Genomic DNA, 12344 nt, shown 5'->3' on the forward strand with positions numbered 1-12344 from the left:
CGTCTACATTCGTCACTCCACTTCCATGGCACCCCAGTTTGCAGTAGGGTGTTCAGTGGGTGTAGTATTGTAGACAAATTTGGCAAGAACTTATGGTAGTAGTTTACCAGCCCGAGGAACGACCTCAGTTGTGACACATTTTCCGGTGCTGGAGCCTTGACTACTGCCTCAATCTTCTCTGGGGACTTATGAAACCCCTCTTTATCAATAACGTGGCCACAATACGAGATCTGTTTTCTAAAAAACTCGCATTTGGGGCGGTTAGCTCGGAGCCCATATTCCTGCAATCTAGTGAGCACCTGCTCCAGGTTGGCAAGGTGATCACTGTCATTTTCGCCCGTGACCAGGATGTCGTCCAAATAACACTGGGTTCCTGGGATCCCTTGCAGGACTTGTTCCATTGCCCTCTGCCAAATAGCCGGAGCTGATGCTACCCCGAATACCAGCCGGTTGTATTGGTAGAGACCTTTATGGGTGTTGATTGTGAGGTATTTTTTTGATGCTTCTTCTACCTCCATTTGCAGATACGCCTGGGCCAGATCAATCTTAATGAAGCGTTTCCCTCCAGATAGCGAGGCGAAAATATCTTCAATCCGCGGAAGTGGATATTGTACGGTGTGAAGGACCGGGTTCAATGTCACCTTAAAGTCCCCACAGATGCGAACCTTCCTTGGTTCCCCAGGCGTGCTGCTCAACGACTTTTTCATCACAGGGACGATGGGTGTAGCCCACTCGCTCCAGTCTACCTTGGACAGTACACCTGAACGTTCCAGGCTCTCCAGCTCTGCTTCGACGGCTGGGCAGATCGCATAAGGTACCGGTCTGGCCTTAAAAAATTTTGGGCTTGCGTTTTCTTCAATTTTAATCATCGCTGTCATGCCTTTTAGCGTTCCGAGTCCTTGCTGGAACACTTCTTTCGCGTCAGTTAGGATCTTTGACAGTCGCCCAGGTGTGACGTCGTCATCCTTTTTGTCAGCCACAGTCAGTGCCTGTATGGAATGCCAATCTAGCTGTATCTTCCGGATCCATTCACGTCCTAGTAGTGGTGGTCCTCCATCTGGCAATACATATAGGTCCATTTTTGGTGTTTCCTTGCCGTTATATAGAACGTTCACCCTTATTTTTCCTTTGGGGTAGACTTTTTGCCCCGTGTACGTCTTCAAGACAATCTTTGTATCTCTCAAGGGTATATGTGAGAATAGCCGCTTGTAGTCCCTTCGGTTTATGACTGTTAGGGCTGATCCTGTGTCCAATTCCATTTTCACTTGGACTCCTGCTATCTTGAGCGTGACCCAGATAGTTTGGTGATCCTCCGTTTTGATCACATTATGTAGTTTCAGACAACCCAGCTCCTTGCTTCCGGAGTCTGTATCACTCTTCTGTTCGTCTGAACTACTCTCCGTCACCTTATGTACCTTCTTGTACTTCTCCTGTGGAGATTTCTTGCTGCTGGTTTTCTTTCCCGACCTGCAGACTCTTGCTATGTGTCCTACTTTTCCACACTGTCTGCACACTTTGTCCTTGAACCAGCAATCATTATGGTTGTGTGTTGTTCTGCCGCAGCGATAGCACTTCACTGTTCCATATGACATTTCATTTGTGCCATATTCTTGCAGTCTCCGTTGTATCTCTGCAGCACCCCGTGCTGCTGCTTCGTGTGATACTGCAATGCTGAAAGCCTTGTCCAGCGTAAGATCCTTTTCTGATAGAAGCCGTTTCTGGGTTCCTTCACTTTGAAGCCCACATAATGAAGATCTACATAAATGATTTGGAGGAGAATGTAAAAGGTATGATCAGTAAGTTCGCAGATGACACAAAAATTGGTGGGGTGGTAAATTGCGAGGAGGAAAGCCTCAGGCTACAGGACGATATAAACGGGTTGGTCAGATGGGCGGAAAAGTGGCAAATGGAATTTAACCCTGAAAAGTGCGAGGTGATGCATTTTGGACGGACAAATAAGGCAAGGGAATGCACAATGAGTGGTAGGACCCTAGGAAGTACAAAGGGTCAGAGGGACCTTGGTGTACATGTACATAGATCCCTGAAGGCAGCGGAACAGGTGGATAAGGTGGTTAAAAAGGCATATGGGATACTTGCCTTCATTAGCCGAGGCATAGAGTATAAGAGCAGGGAGGTTATGATGGAGCTGTACAAAACGCTGGTAAGGCCACAGCTGGAGTACTGTGTGCAGTTCTGGTCGCCTCACTATAGGAAGGATGTGATTGCATTGGAGAGGGTGCAGAGGAGATTTACCAGGATGTTACCTGGGTTGGAGCGCCTCAGCTATGAAGAAAGACTGAACAGGCTGGGGTTGTTTTCCTTGGAGCAAAGAAGGCTGAGGGAGGACCTGATTGAGGTGTACAAAATGATGAGGGGCATAGATAGGGTAGATAAAGAGGAACTTTTCCCCTTAGTAGGGGGGTCAATAACAAGGGGGCATAGATTCAAGGTAAGGGGCAGGAGGTTTAGAGGGGATTTGAGGAGGAACTTTTTCACCCAGAGGGTGGTTGGAGTCTGGAACTCACTGCCTGAAAGGGTGGTAGAGGCAGGAACCCTCACAACATTCAAGCAGCATTTGGATAAGCACTTGAAATGCCATTGCATACAAGGCTATGGACCAAATGCTGGAAAATGGGATTAGATTGGACAGGGCTTGATGGACGGCGCAGACACGATGGGCCGAAGGGCCTCTTTCTGTGCTGTAAAATTCTATGACACAAACTTGTCCCTTAAAGTATCTGCTAGTCCCGTTCCAAACTGGCAGTGTTTCGATAGCTTGCGCAGTTCCGTTAAATACTTAGCATTACTTTCATCTTTATGCTGGTTCCTGTTGTGAAGCTTAAATCTTTCTGCTATCAGCAGTGGTGTGGGGTTTAAGTGGTCCTGTAGGATTGACACTATGTTTTCAAAATCCTTTTCTACTGGCTTCTCTGGGGTTACTAGGTTTCGTAGTAAGCCATACGTTTTTGCACCCATTGAATTCAACAATACCAGCGCTTTCTTGTCATCTGGCACTTCATTCGCCTTGCAGTATACTTCTATGCGTTCGACATATGTCGTCCAATCTTCGACTTCATTGTCGAACGCTGTGATACTGCCACTCTTCGGCATTTTTGGGTGTGGTTAGACTGGCTTAAAATGGCATCTCCCGCGCTTTCCTTTCTTCCCCGCTGCGGCTTAAAATGGCGTCTCCCGCGCTTTCCTTTCTTCCCCGCTGCGGCTTAAAATGGCGTCTCCCGCGCTGCTGCCAATGCCACTCTCGCATTTTCCTGCATGTCTCTCTCCCCCGTTGACGCTGCTCGGTCCTGAACACCGGCTGCGCCATGTGCGCTCTGCCCTCTCTCTCTCCCCCGTTGACGCTGCTCGGTCTTTTTCTGTGCCGCTCGGTCGGGCTCTAGCCCGTCGCTACAGGTCTGCGCAGTACCTGTTGCCAGCCCATTTCGCTGGACCACCGTGACTGGAAAGCCAAGCCTGCCTCTCGACAGCCTCCCCTGCGATGCTCAAATCTCCACTGGATGACTGGGCGGCTGCCCGTGGTTGATGCCCGTGCTTCTGGGCTCGACCTTCTTCCACTGTTCTCCAGGAGCGAATTCCTGGGAGGTGATGCAGAGTTGCAGGTAGGTTCGAACTTGCTCGTCGCCACTGTTGGATCCATATATCTTAATGTTGTGTCCTTCAATAATCAGACGACTGCAGGGAACGATTCAACAGGTGTTTACTGAATGAGGGTTACTCTAGAACTAAGTGTACAGATCACTACTCAGGGTTTATATACAGGTGTGGTCACTGCCGGTACTACAGTATACAGGAGCTGTAAAAAGTAGTTCTCCCCTTAAAGGTACATACATTACAAAGGATAGTCTACCTCTAATTGCAGTAAGACGTCTGTTAAAACTGCTGTCAGTGCAAGTTGTTGCAAGACTTACAACATCCAGTTTTACAAAAATACTGTAAAAAAAAAATCTATGTTGACTATCATGCGCTCTTCAAATGGATTCTCCCAGTCCCACACCATTGCAAGTACATGCATATTATTACTGCTGTTGAGTATTTTCCATTTGTTGGCTTGACCATACATTAACATCCCTTTTCAAAATGCACATGTATTTGGTGTTGGTGTTCAACAGAAACTAAGCATCAACACACTATTTCTGCAACACTGCCCTTCGAGATTATTCTACAAACACAAAGCATTAGAAACAGCCATTGCTGAACATCTGCACAATAACAAAATGCAAATTTGTGTATAAAAAAAGCAAAAGCATTATTTAGCAAAGCCTTGCAAATGAGTTCCATCTGGTTCTGCACAGTTCCTATTCTGGATCACCAGCCACTTCCATCCATTCTAGATTAAGACAGCATCTGACAGACCTCCTCAGATGCAAGGACCATGGCAAAATGGACCGGGCGCTTGTGTGGGTGTTTATTTTTAAAATCCGTGCACATTTATTTTGTGTTCTTTTCTGTGAATTTTGCAGGAGCTAGCCTTCTATTCTGAAAGGTCGTGGCCACATTCAATAAAATAAATGCAGCTCGTGACATTTAACAGCAAAAGATCATGTGAAAGTGAAAGGAAACATTCTGAATGCTTTGTCAGGCATATTATCACAGGCTGTTTCTATAAAACAACCCTACAGCAATGTACAGAAGCACACATGTTTCGAGCATTCAGCACTCATTACCTAGCAGCTCTTTGACCATTACAAGCCCTTGCAGCAAAATTGAACAGAAATAATGTGAAAACTGAGTCCACTGAGAATTCTAGAGTTTAAATATGTTGGGTAGATTACTGTTGAGTTACCACTTTTTGATTACAACAATTTGTTTGCAATGCAGTAACCTAACCTTATCGGGCTGTATAGGCTTTAAACCTTTAGCAGGCCAACCAGTGTGTCAATATGCTAACTTCTTACCTGTAAATCTTCTACTGGAAGAGTACATACAGTGCTTTATCTTTAGATAAGTCACATTAGCCCGTTAAAAATTAAATGGATTCAAACTATCTGAATGGCTATAGACCAGGTGGTCTAACATCAGTTGTGGGCAAAGTCAGAATCCAAAATTCAAGATAAAATTATTGAATAGAATCCTCCAATTCTGGCCTCTTGTGCATCCTCGACTTCCATCGTCCCACCACTGGCGGCCGTGCCTTTAACATAGAAACACAGAAGATAGGAGCAGGAGTAGGCCATTCGGCTCCTCGAGCCTGCTCCACCATTTAATGAGATCATGGCTGATCATCCAAATTCAGTACCCTGTCCCTGCTTTCTCCCCATATCCCTTGATCCCTTTAGCCTTAAGAAATATATCTAACTCCTTCTTGAATATATTTAATAAGCTGGCCTCAACTGCCTTATGTGGTAGAGAATTCCACAAGTTCACCACTCTCTGGGTGAAGAAATTCCTCTTCATCTCAGTCCTAAATGGCTTACCCCATATCCTTAGACTGTGACCCCTGGTTCTGGACTCCCCGCCATCGGGAACATCCTTCCTGCATCTAGTCTGTCTAGTCATGTTCGAATTTTATAAGTTTCAATGAGATCCCCTCTCATTCTTCTAAACTCTAGCGAATATAAGCCTAAGCGACTCAATCTCTCTTCATACGTCATTCCTGCCATCCCAGGTATCAGTCTGGTGAATCTTCGCTGCACTCCCTCCATGGCAAGAACATCCTTCCTCAGATAAGGCGACCAAAACTGCACACAATACTCAAGGTGCGGTCTCACCAAGGCCCTGTACAACTGCAGCAAGACATCCTTGCTCCTGTACGCGAATCCTCTCGCTATGAAGGCCATAGCTGCCTAGTCCCTGGGCTCTGGAATTCCCTCCCTAAACCTCTCTCTCCTCCTTTAAGACGCTCCTTAAAACCTACTTCTTTGACCAAGCTTTTGGTCACCTGTGTCTCAGTGTCAAATTTAGTCTGATAACACTCCTGTGAAGTGTCTTGGGATGTTTTACTACATTAAAGGCGCTATGTAAATGCAAGTTGTTATTGTTGTTGTTACAAATTCAGCTCTACGGTAGATACCTTCACGGGTTCAGTGCTGTCAGTGGCTCCTGTAAGTGGGTCCCACTTCTTTCACATTCCCCGAGTTGACTCATGTTGCCCAATATCTACTTATACAATCAACATAACCCAGGAACGTAATAATAATAGAAGGGTGCTGGAGGATTGCCAGAGTCTACAGAACTGTGTTCCAGCATCGGAAAGACTGAACATAGAAGCACAATTGGAGAAGGAATTATATTATTTTACAAGTACTCATTCTGGCTAAAGTGGAATTTTCCACACAGCAGTAATTTGATGATAAAATTACCAAGATTCCAAATATAAGGCCCTTGATTTTTTGGGGGAAAATATAATTGTTGATGGCAATACTCCCTCTAGCAAATGTTCCATTTATGATATATATGTCACACATGGATTCATATTCCAGTTAATATCACCATCATGAGTTTATTTGCCAAACAGTATTATCTCTGTCTCAGTACGGTGTCTTACTAAAGAACAGAACACTACGAAATGCCTTGACATACCTCGTCATCCACATTCTGGGTGAGTAGCTCAGCTTCTTCCTCCTCTTGCCTCTGCCTCCTATAAAGAGCTTCCATTTTTTCTCTGGTCTCTGTGTTACTTTGAGCTGCTAATGTGGCCAACATCCCATCATGCTCCATACATAACCTGCCCTCCATCTCCTCAAACTGTTCTCTGAAGACAGTGCTTAACCTTTCCTCTAAAAGAGGTGAAAGGACTGTGTCAGGTTTAAAGTTCCTGAGCAGCAACACAATTGCATCGATGTTCATGCCTTTTCGATGATATTCCAGATCTGTTTCCACTTGTATTGTATTCAATACATGTAAGCTGTAAAACAGAAATTGAAAGTTATATGGCCTCTAATTTATGTAGGCGGGAATGAGACAAGAACAATGTTTCAGATAAAAAGAGAAACCACTAACGCTGGAAATCTAAAATATAAACAGAAAGTAGTAGAAGTGCACAGCAGACTCCTTAATAATTCATTTATTTTGAAGGTTACTTCTGTAAGAGTGCACAACCAGTGACTCATGCCATTATAGATTGAATTCATGACAGGCTGAGCCTCCAACTAGAGCTAACACAAGTACGACAGTTTCATTCTTTCTAACTAAACTAGATGGATGTCAGAAATGGTCTTGATTAGTGTTTGCTTTGAAATGATTTTAAGCATTCATCGACAATATGCTGAATTCTGCGTGAACTTATTTTGTCATAGAGTTTTTGCTGTTGGATTGTAGTGTAAAGTGAATGTGGTGCGAGTGGTCCTCTGGTGTGTCAGTCACTCCTTCAGTGCCAGGGGTGGGGCTCATTGAGACATATTCACTCACTGTCACCTGTTGTCAACTTTAAATTTCACACCGGGGTCTCAGCTGAACTCCACTATTTGTTGATTTTTTTTTTGTAAGAATAAGGTCTTGCAATCAGAAAGAAGTTTCTCCACAGGTCACCGACACCTTACTATTGAGGCAATCATTCACCATAAAGAATGTGCGAGCCCAGAAATATCTAAATACTTTTAATATTAATTACCATATATAAAATGTAAATGTTTTTAATTTTTTTAGTATATAAATTAGGCTATTAAATTAGGAGATTTAGCGAACACTATTTTGGTAGATCAACGAACGAATGAATGCCAATGGCCCAGAAATTCGGGTCCCAACGCGTGAGTACGCACAGGGTACTCACGCGTAGGCCCAACGAAAGTGCCGGTTTCGTGCATGCACTGCGCATGCGCGGGAAACCGGCACTTCCGTTCCCCTGAAAGAAGGGGTTCAGAAGTCGAACGCGTGCGCCGGAGAGGCAGCGCGTGCACATTGAACGTACGTTTTTTTTCCAGCTTTCTCCGGGAGGGTAAGTCTCCAGCAGTTATACTTTTAAAAAGCAGGTGCAAGGCTTGCTTTTAACAAGGTCAGTGGTGAATTAATTCAAATTAAAACATTTTTTCCACAGGTTTATTATTTTTAAATACTTAAAGTAAAGGTAAGTTTATTTTTAGCCCTGTTAGAAAATGTAATTAATTTTTTCAAAAATTTAAATTATTGTTTAAAATAGTGATTTCATGTAACTTATAGTTTATTTTAAAAATGTGATTTAAAAAAAAAAAAATTATTTGAGGTTTTAGTGATTTTTGGGGCTTATCGTATTTATAGGTTTGACAGCTCTTCCTGTCAAACTTATGAATGAAGCAGAGAGGCTCTCCATGGCCCACGTGATCCCAGGGGCCGCATCGAACTAATTGCGCCCCGGGATACGCAAGCACTGCGCGCCGGCAGTTGGAGGAGGCCCAGGATCAGAATCCCACGCGGGCCCAGAGCTCAACGGCCGGCGCGCTAGGTAAGTGCTAGGAAGCCCCTGACCCGAATTTCTGGGCCATTATCTATTCTAGACAGAGAGGTACGAGACAGACAGACAATGAAGAGAGGAGGAGGGAAAAGAGGCAGGCAGACAAGAGAGGAGGGAAGACAAAATACACAAGGTTGCTCAGTCCCAAATTGCTGAAAATGTACTGTCTTGATTGTTATTTACCATTGCTACTCAAACACAAGGGAGCTCATTCAATAGCTATGTGCACTCAGCTAAAATGATGCCAAGACAACTTATGAAAATATTTTGTCAGTATGACCTTTTACTGTTACATAAAAGCTCTGAAATGAAATAAAACTTGTTTTACGGTGTAGGTTAACTTTTACTGGCATATGTGCTTTATTTAAAGGACTGCTGGAGGAGATTTGATCCTTCAGGTCATTAGAGTTGAAATATTGCATAAGGAATGCCGTTGCATTAATGAACCATATGCCACCACATGTCAACCCAACAAGATTGCAAGAACCTCATTCCACAGAGTCTAAATAGAAGGATCTTTGCCTTTTAAAAAAAAGTCGCTACAAGAGGGAAGCAAATCCAAGTACAAAAGCAAGTAAAGATAGAAAAGTTAAAATACAGAAGTAAATAATTAAGTTAAGAGGCCACACACTTTATACAGTGGAGCAGCAATAACAATTGCAGGTTCAAGTTTGTAATAATTGAACAAAGAAATATGAAAGTTTCAGCACAGAAGATGGGGATATGGCCATCACATCTGTGCCAATGTTAGTTCTAGCATCAGGCTCAAATATCTGAGGCAAAATTAAACCAATCAACATTGTCAAAAGATTATATAAACTAAGGCAAGCAGGTATTGTGCTGAGAGTCCTGAAAAGTCAAGGGGGGGGGGGGGGGCAAAATTTGGTTGCTTTGCGCCTGTAAAATTCAGTGGGAGGTTGGAGACGACGGTTGCCGGTAGCACCCCGCAGTGCTGCGCCTCCAGCGATGACATCATCACTGTGCGCAGCGCCCCACTCGCGCCCCGGCCGCAAACTTCGGTCGCGCCCCCTGACTTACAGTCGGACGCTATGTCCGACAGGGTCAGGGGGGCGTACGTGTGGCTGGGGCAGCGATATTTATAGGGGAGGTGTTTTTTTGCTGGCCACCTGCCAGCACCTGCCCCCCCGTGGGGTGCCGGCTGCGATCAGGCAGCACGGCACTCCTCTTGAGTGCCGGGCTGTTTTGCCAGCACCCCGATCCCTGGTGGCCCAGCTGGGCTCCAGGTCGCGCTGCGCAAGGCCCTTCCTCTTTAATATGGGGAGGGGCCTGCAGTACAGCAGCGAGACACGGCGGCGCGGGTGGCGCTGCAGCATGTAGCGCCGCGATATTCCCTGGGAGCGCCCCAAGAGGGAGGGGGAGCGCTTCCAGTAGCTCCCCGCCTCCTTCTTGGGGCGCTACCATTGAATTCCAGGCGCGGGGGCACTAACTTTTTCGGGGCGCTAAAAGCAACGCCTGGCAAAGTTAGCGCCCCAAAGGGGGCACAACTGAATTTTTACCCTAAGAACTATAAGAGACTGATTGAGACCAAGAGGCATTTGGAACTAGGATAGTTCCCATGGTTTTTACACCAGGAGAAATCTCAGTCATAAATTTCAAAGCTTCCACACCTTTATGAAAATGTAAGAAAAAGATTAAAATGGGTAACCAATAACATGAGTAGGGTAGGGGACAGGTGTGGCCAGTGCAGTTCTTGGGCAGGTCTCTCCCACTGAGATGGAGAGCATCAGAAAAGTACAGAGCCCTCCGGTTGGAAGTGTGCACGTGCGTCGTGCCTGCTATTTTGAGGACTTAGGAGGTCAGCAGCGCCTGAAAAACGAGTGCTATGCAACCCAATTCCTCAGCCATTGTCTTTCTAAATTCAGTTTGAAATGTTTTTAGCTGTAATACAGTACAAACCGAAGATTTACTCGCATAATTTAAAAAAGGACCCTTACTCATCAAAGGCCTGAATCATGTACTGTGGGCCTTCAAGCATCGACATTGATTAACATTGAACCACTGTGAAATAAACTTGTCCCAGCTATGCTCTGCTCGATGCACTGGAGCATACATCAAACTGTCAGATAGTGTGATTTAGTCTGGGGCCAATTTGGTTACCATGAAATGACAATACAATTCCATACTGTGGGTTAGAGGTAGAGAAAAACTTGAATTAGTTAATGAAGTGAATTGTACAACTCCTGCGCCTACATCTGCCCAATCAGTTGTGATATTGATTCCCTGCCACATGATTATATCAGAAGGCCACTAGCAGCATCAAATTAAAAACCTCGTCATCATTTCTCTTCAGACGCCAAGGAACAGTGTATTTTTCTTAGTCACACTGCCCTTAACTTTGTCAGAGGAAAACATGGCTTGCCTCAGCACATTTCTAAATTCAGTTTGAAATGTTTTTAGCTGTTAATAATGTACAAATCCAAGATTTATTTGGATAATTTTTTAAAAAACAACCCTTACTCATTGAAGGCCTGAGTCATGTTCTGTGGGTCTTCAAGCACCAAAATGTCAATCACTTTGTCCTCAAGTCGGAGGTTTTCTTTCAGCCGCTCTGCTGCATCACCAGTTACTGCATAACTAGAATCTGACTGGTTTCTTTTCACCTGTTACAAAAGCCCAAGTATAAGTTGCATATTTCGCTTTTGCTGAGGCAAACTAGACTAAACATTATTGGGAATGTTCACCCGAGAAGTTACAATATGGCAATTTTACATTTGTTATAAGTACAGCAGGTTCGTCCTGCATTAGAGCGCCAACGCATTGGGGGGGCGATTGTGACTTTTGGCGAGAACATAAAACGCGCAATATCAGCTCGGCCACCCGCTAAACACCTCTCCCTTCAAAGGAAAATGAAAATTGGGAGAGGTGCTTAAAGGGCTGCCGAGCTGACTATCGCTTAAAGTCAAAATTGCCCCCTATGCCATAGGCCAAAATTGCAAGTTCACACCTACTATTCCCTATATGGTGAGCTTCTGATCATAACGGTGTCATGTTGGGGAGGCACAGAATGAATCCCAGACACTTCCCTATAATTAGGAAAAGAAAACTGGCAGGACAGTCACTTCGTCATGCTCATGCGCCTTCTAAATTACAGAATTGCTTGAAAGCCTTGTGAGCGGGTTACTTGACCATGACCGTGGCTGCGTTAGGGTGCTCTGCACATCATATCAATACCTGAACAACAAAATGCACCTAGTTTTGGTAGAAGGAAATGACTGGGTTACCAATAATTAAAGCGCATCTGAGATGAATAGACTTGTAAAGGTCATTCTCATAAATGTATCACTCTGTAATTCTACAGTTAGCGCTTGGGCTGTAATACTGTACAAAATAAGCAGGAAATGAAGTTCATGTTTTAACTGTCAACATTCAGAAGACGAAATATCAGAAATATTTTACGTTTTTTGCAATTTAAAAAATCTTTGGGCCCGATTTTAATGTGGGGGGCGGAGGGGACACACACACGTTGTGCGCGAGCCCTGAAGTGGACAACACACCCGGGCCTAACTGAGAGGTCGAGGCCTCATCTCCAGAAATATTCACTGATATAGAAACATAGAAAAATAGGAGCAGGAGTAGGCCATTCGGCCCTTCGAGCCTGCTCCGCCATTCAATATGATCATGGCTGATCCTCTATCTCAATACCATATTCCCGCTCTCTCCCCGTACCCCTTGATGCCTTTTGTGTCTAGAAACCTATCTATCTCCTTCTTAAATATATTCAGTGACTTGGCCTCCACAGTGATCTGACTCCCGCTCCTCCTGGCCCACAAGGAAGCCTAAAATAAAATTTTAAAAACGTACCCGCCTGGGCCTCTTCTGGCCCACGATCCACCTCCTGGCAGGTCTGGTAGGACAGGGGAAGCCATCACTGCTCCCCTGCTGAGGCCTCCAACTAAAATAGCAGATCGGCTTCCGATAACGTCACTGGGACCTGATTTGC

The 12344-nt window shown here is 44.7% G+C and overlaps 1 protein-coding gene across 2 annotated transcripts in view; it reads right to left on the reverse strand.

Annotated features, from left to right (window-relative positions):
* Nucleotides 1-12344, reverse strand: part of LOC147122624 (limbin-like) — a 217747-nt gene that overhangs the window by 149441 nt on the left and 55962 nt on the right. For both annotated transcript variants that reach the window (XM_086007899.1, XM_086007892.1), the window contains exons 9-10: nucleotides 10862-11004; nucleotides 6538-6862 (exon numbers count right to left, since the gene is read on the reverse strand). In XM_086007899.1, the coding sequence (XP_085864025.1) occupies nucleotides 6538-6862; nucleotides 10862-11004 (468 nt within the window). The remainder of the gene's footprint in view (nucleotides 1-6537; nucleotides 6863-10861; nucleotides 11005-12344) is intronic.

The sequence above is a fragment of the Somniosus microcephalus genome, chromosome 2 (genome assembly GCF_052327205.1).
Source record: "Somniosus microcephalus isolate GS21.2 chromosome 2, FLI_Smic_1.0, whole genome shotgun sequence".
In the NCBI taxonomy this organism is placed as follows: Eukaryota; Metazoa; Chordata; class Chondrichthyes; order Squaliformes; family Somniosidae; genus Somniosus; species Somniosus microcephalus.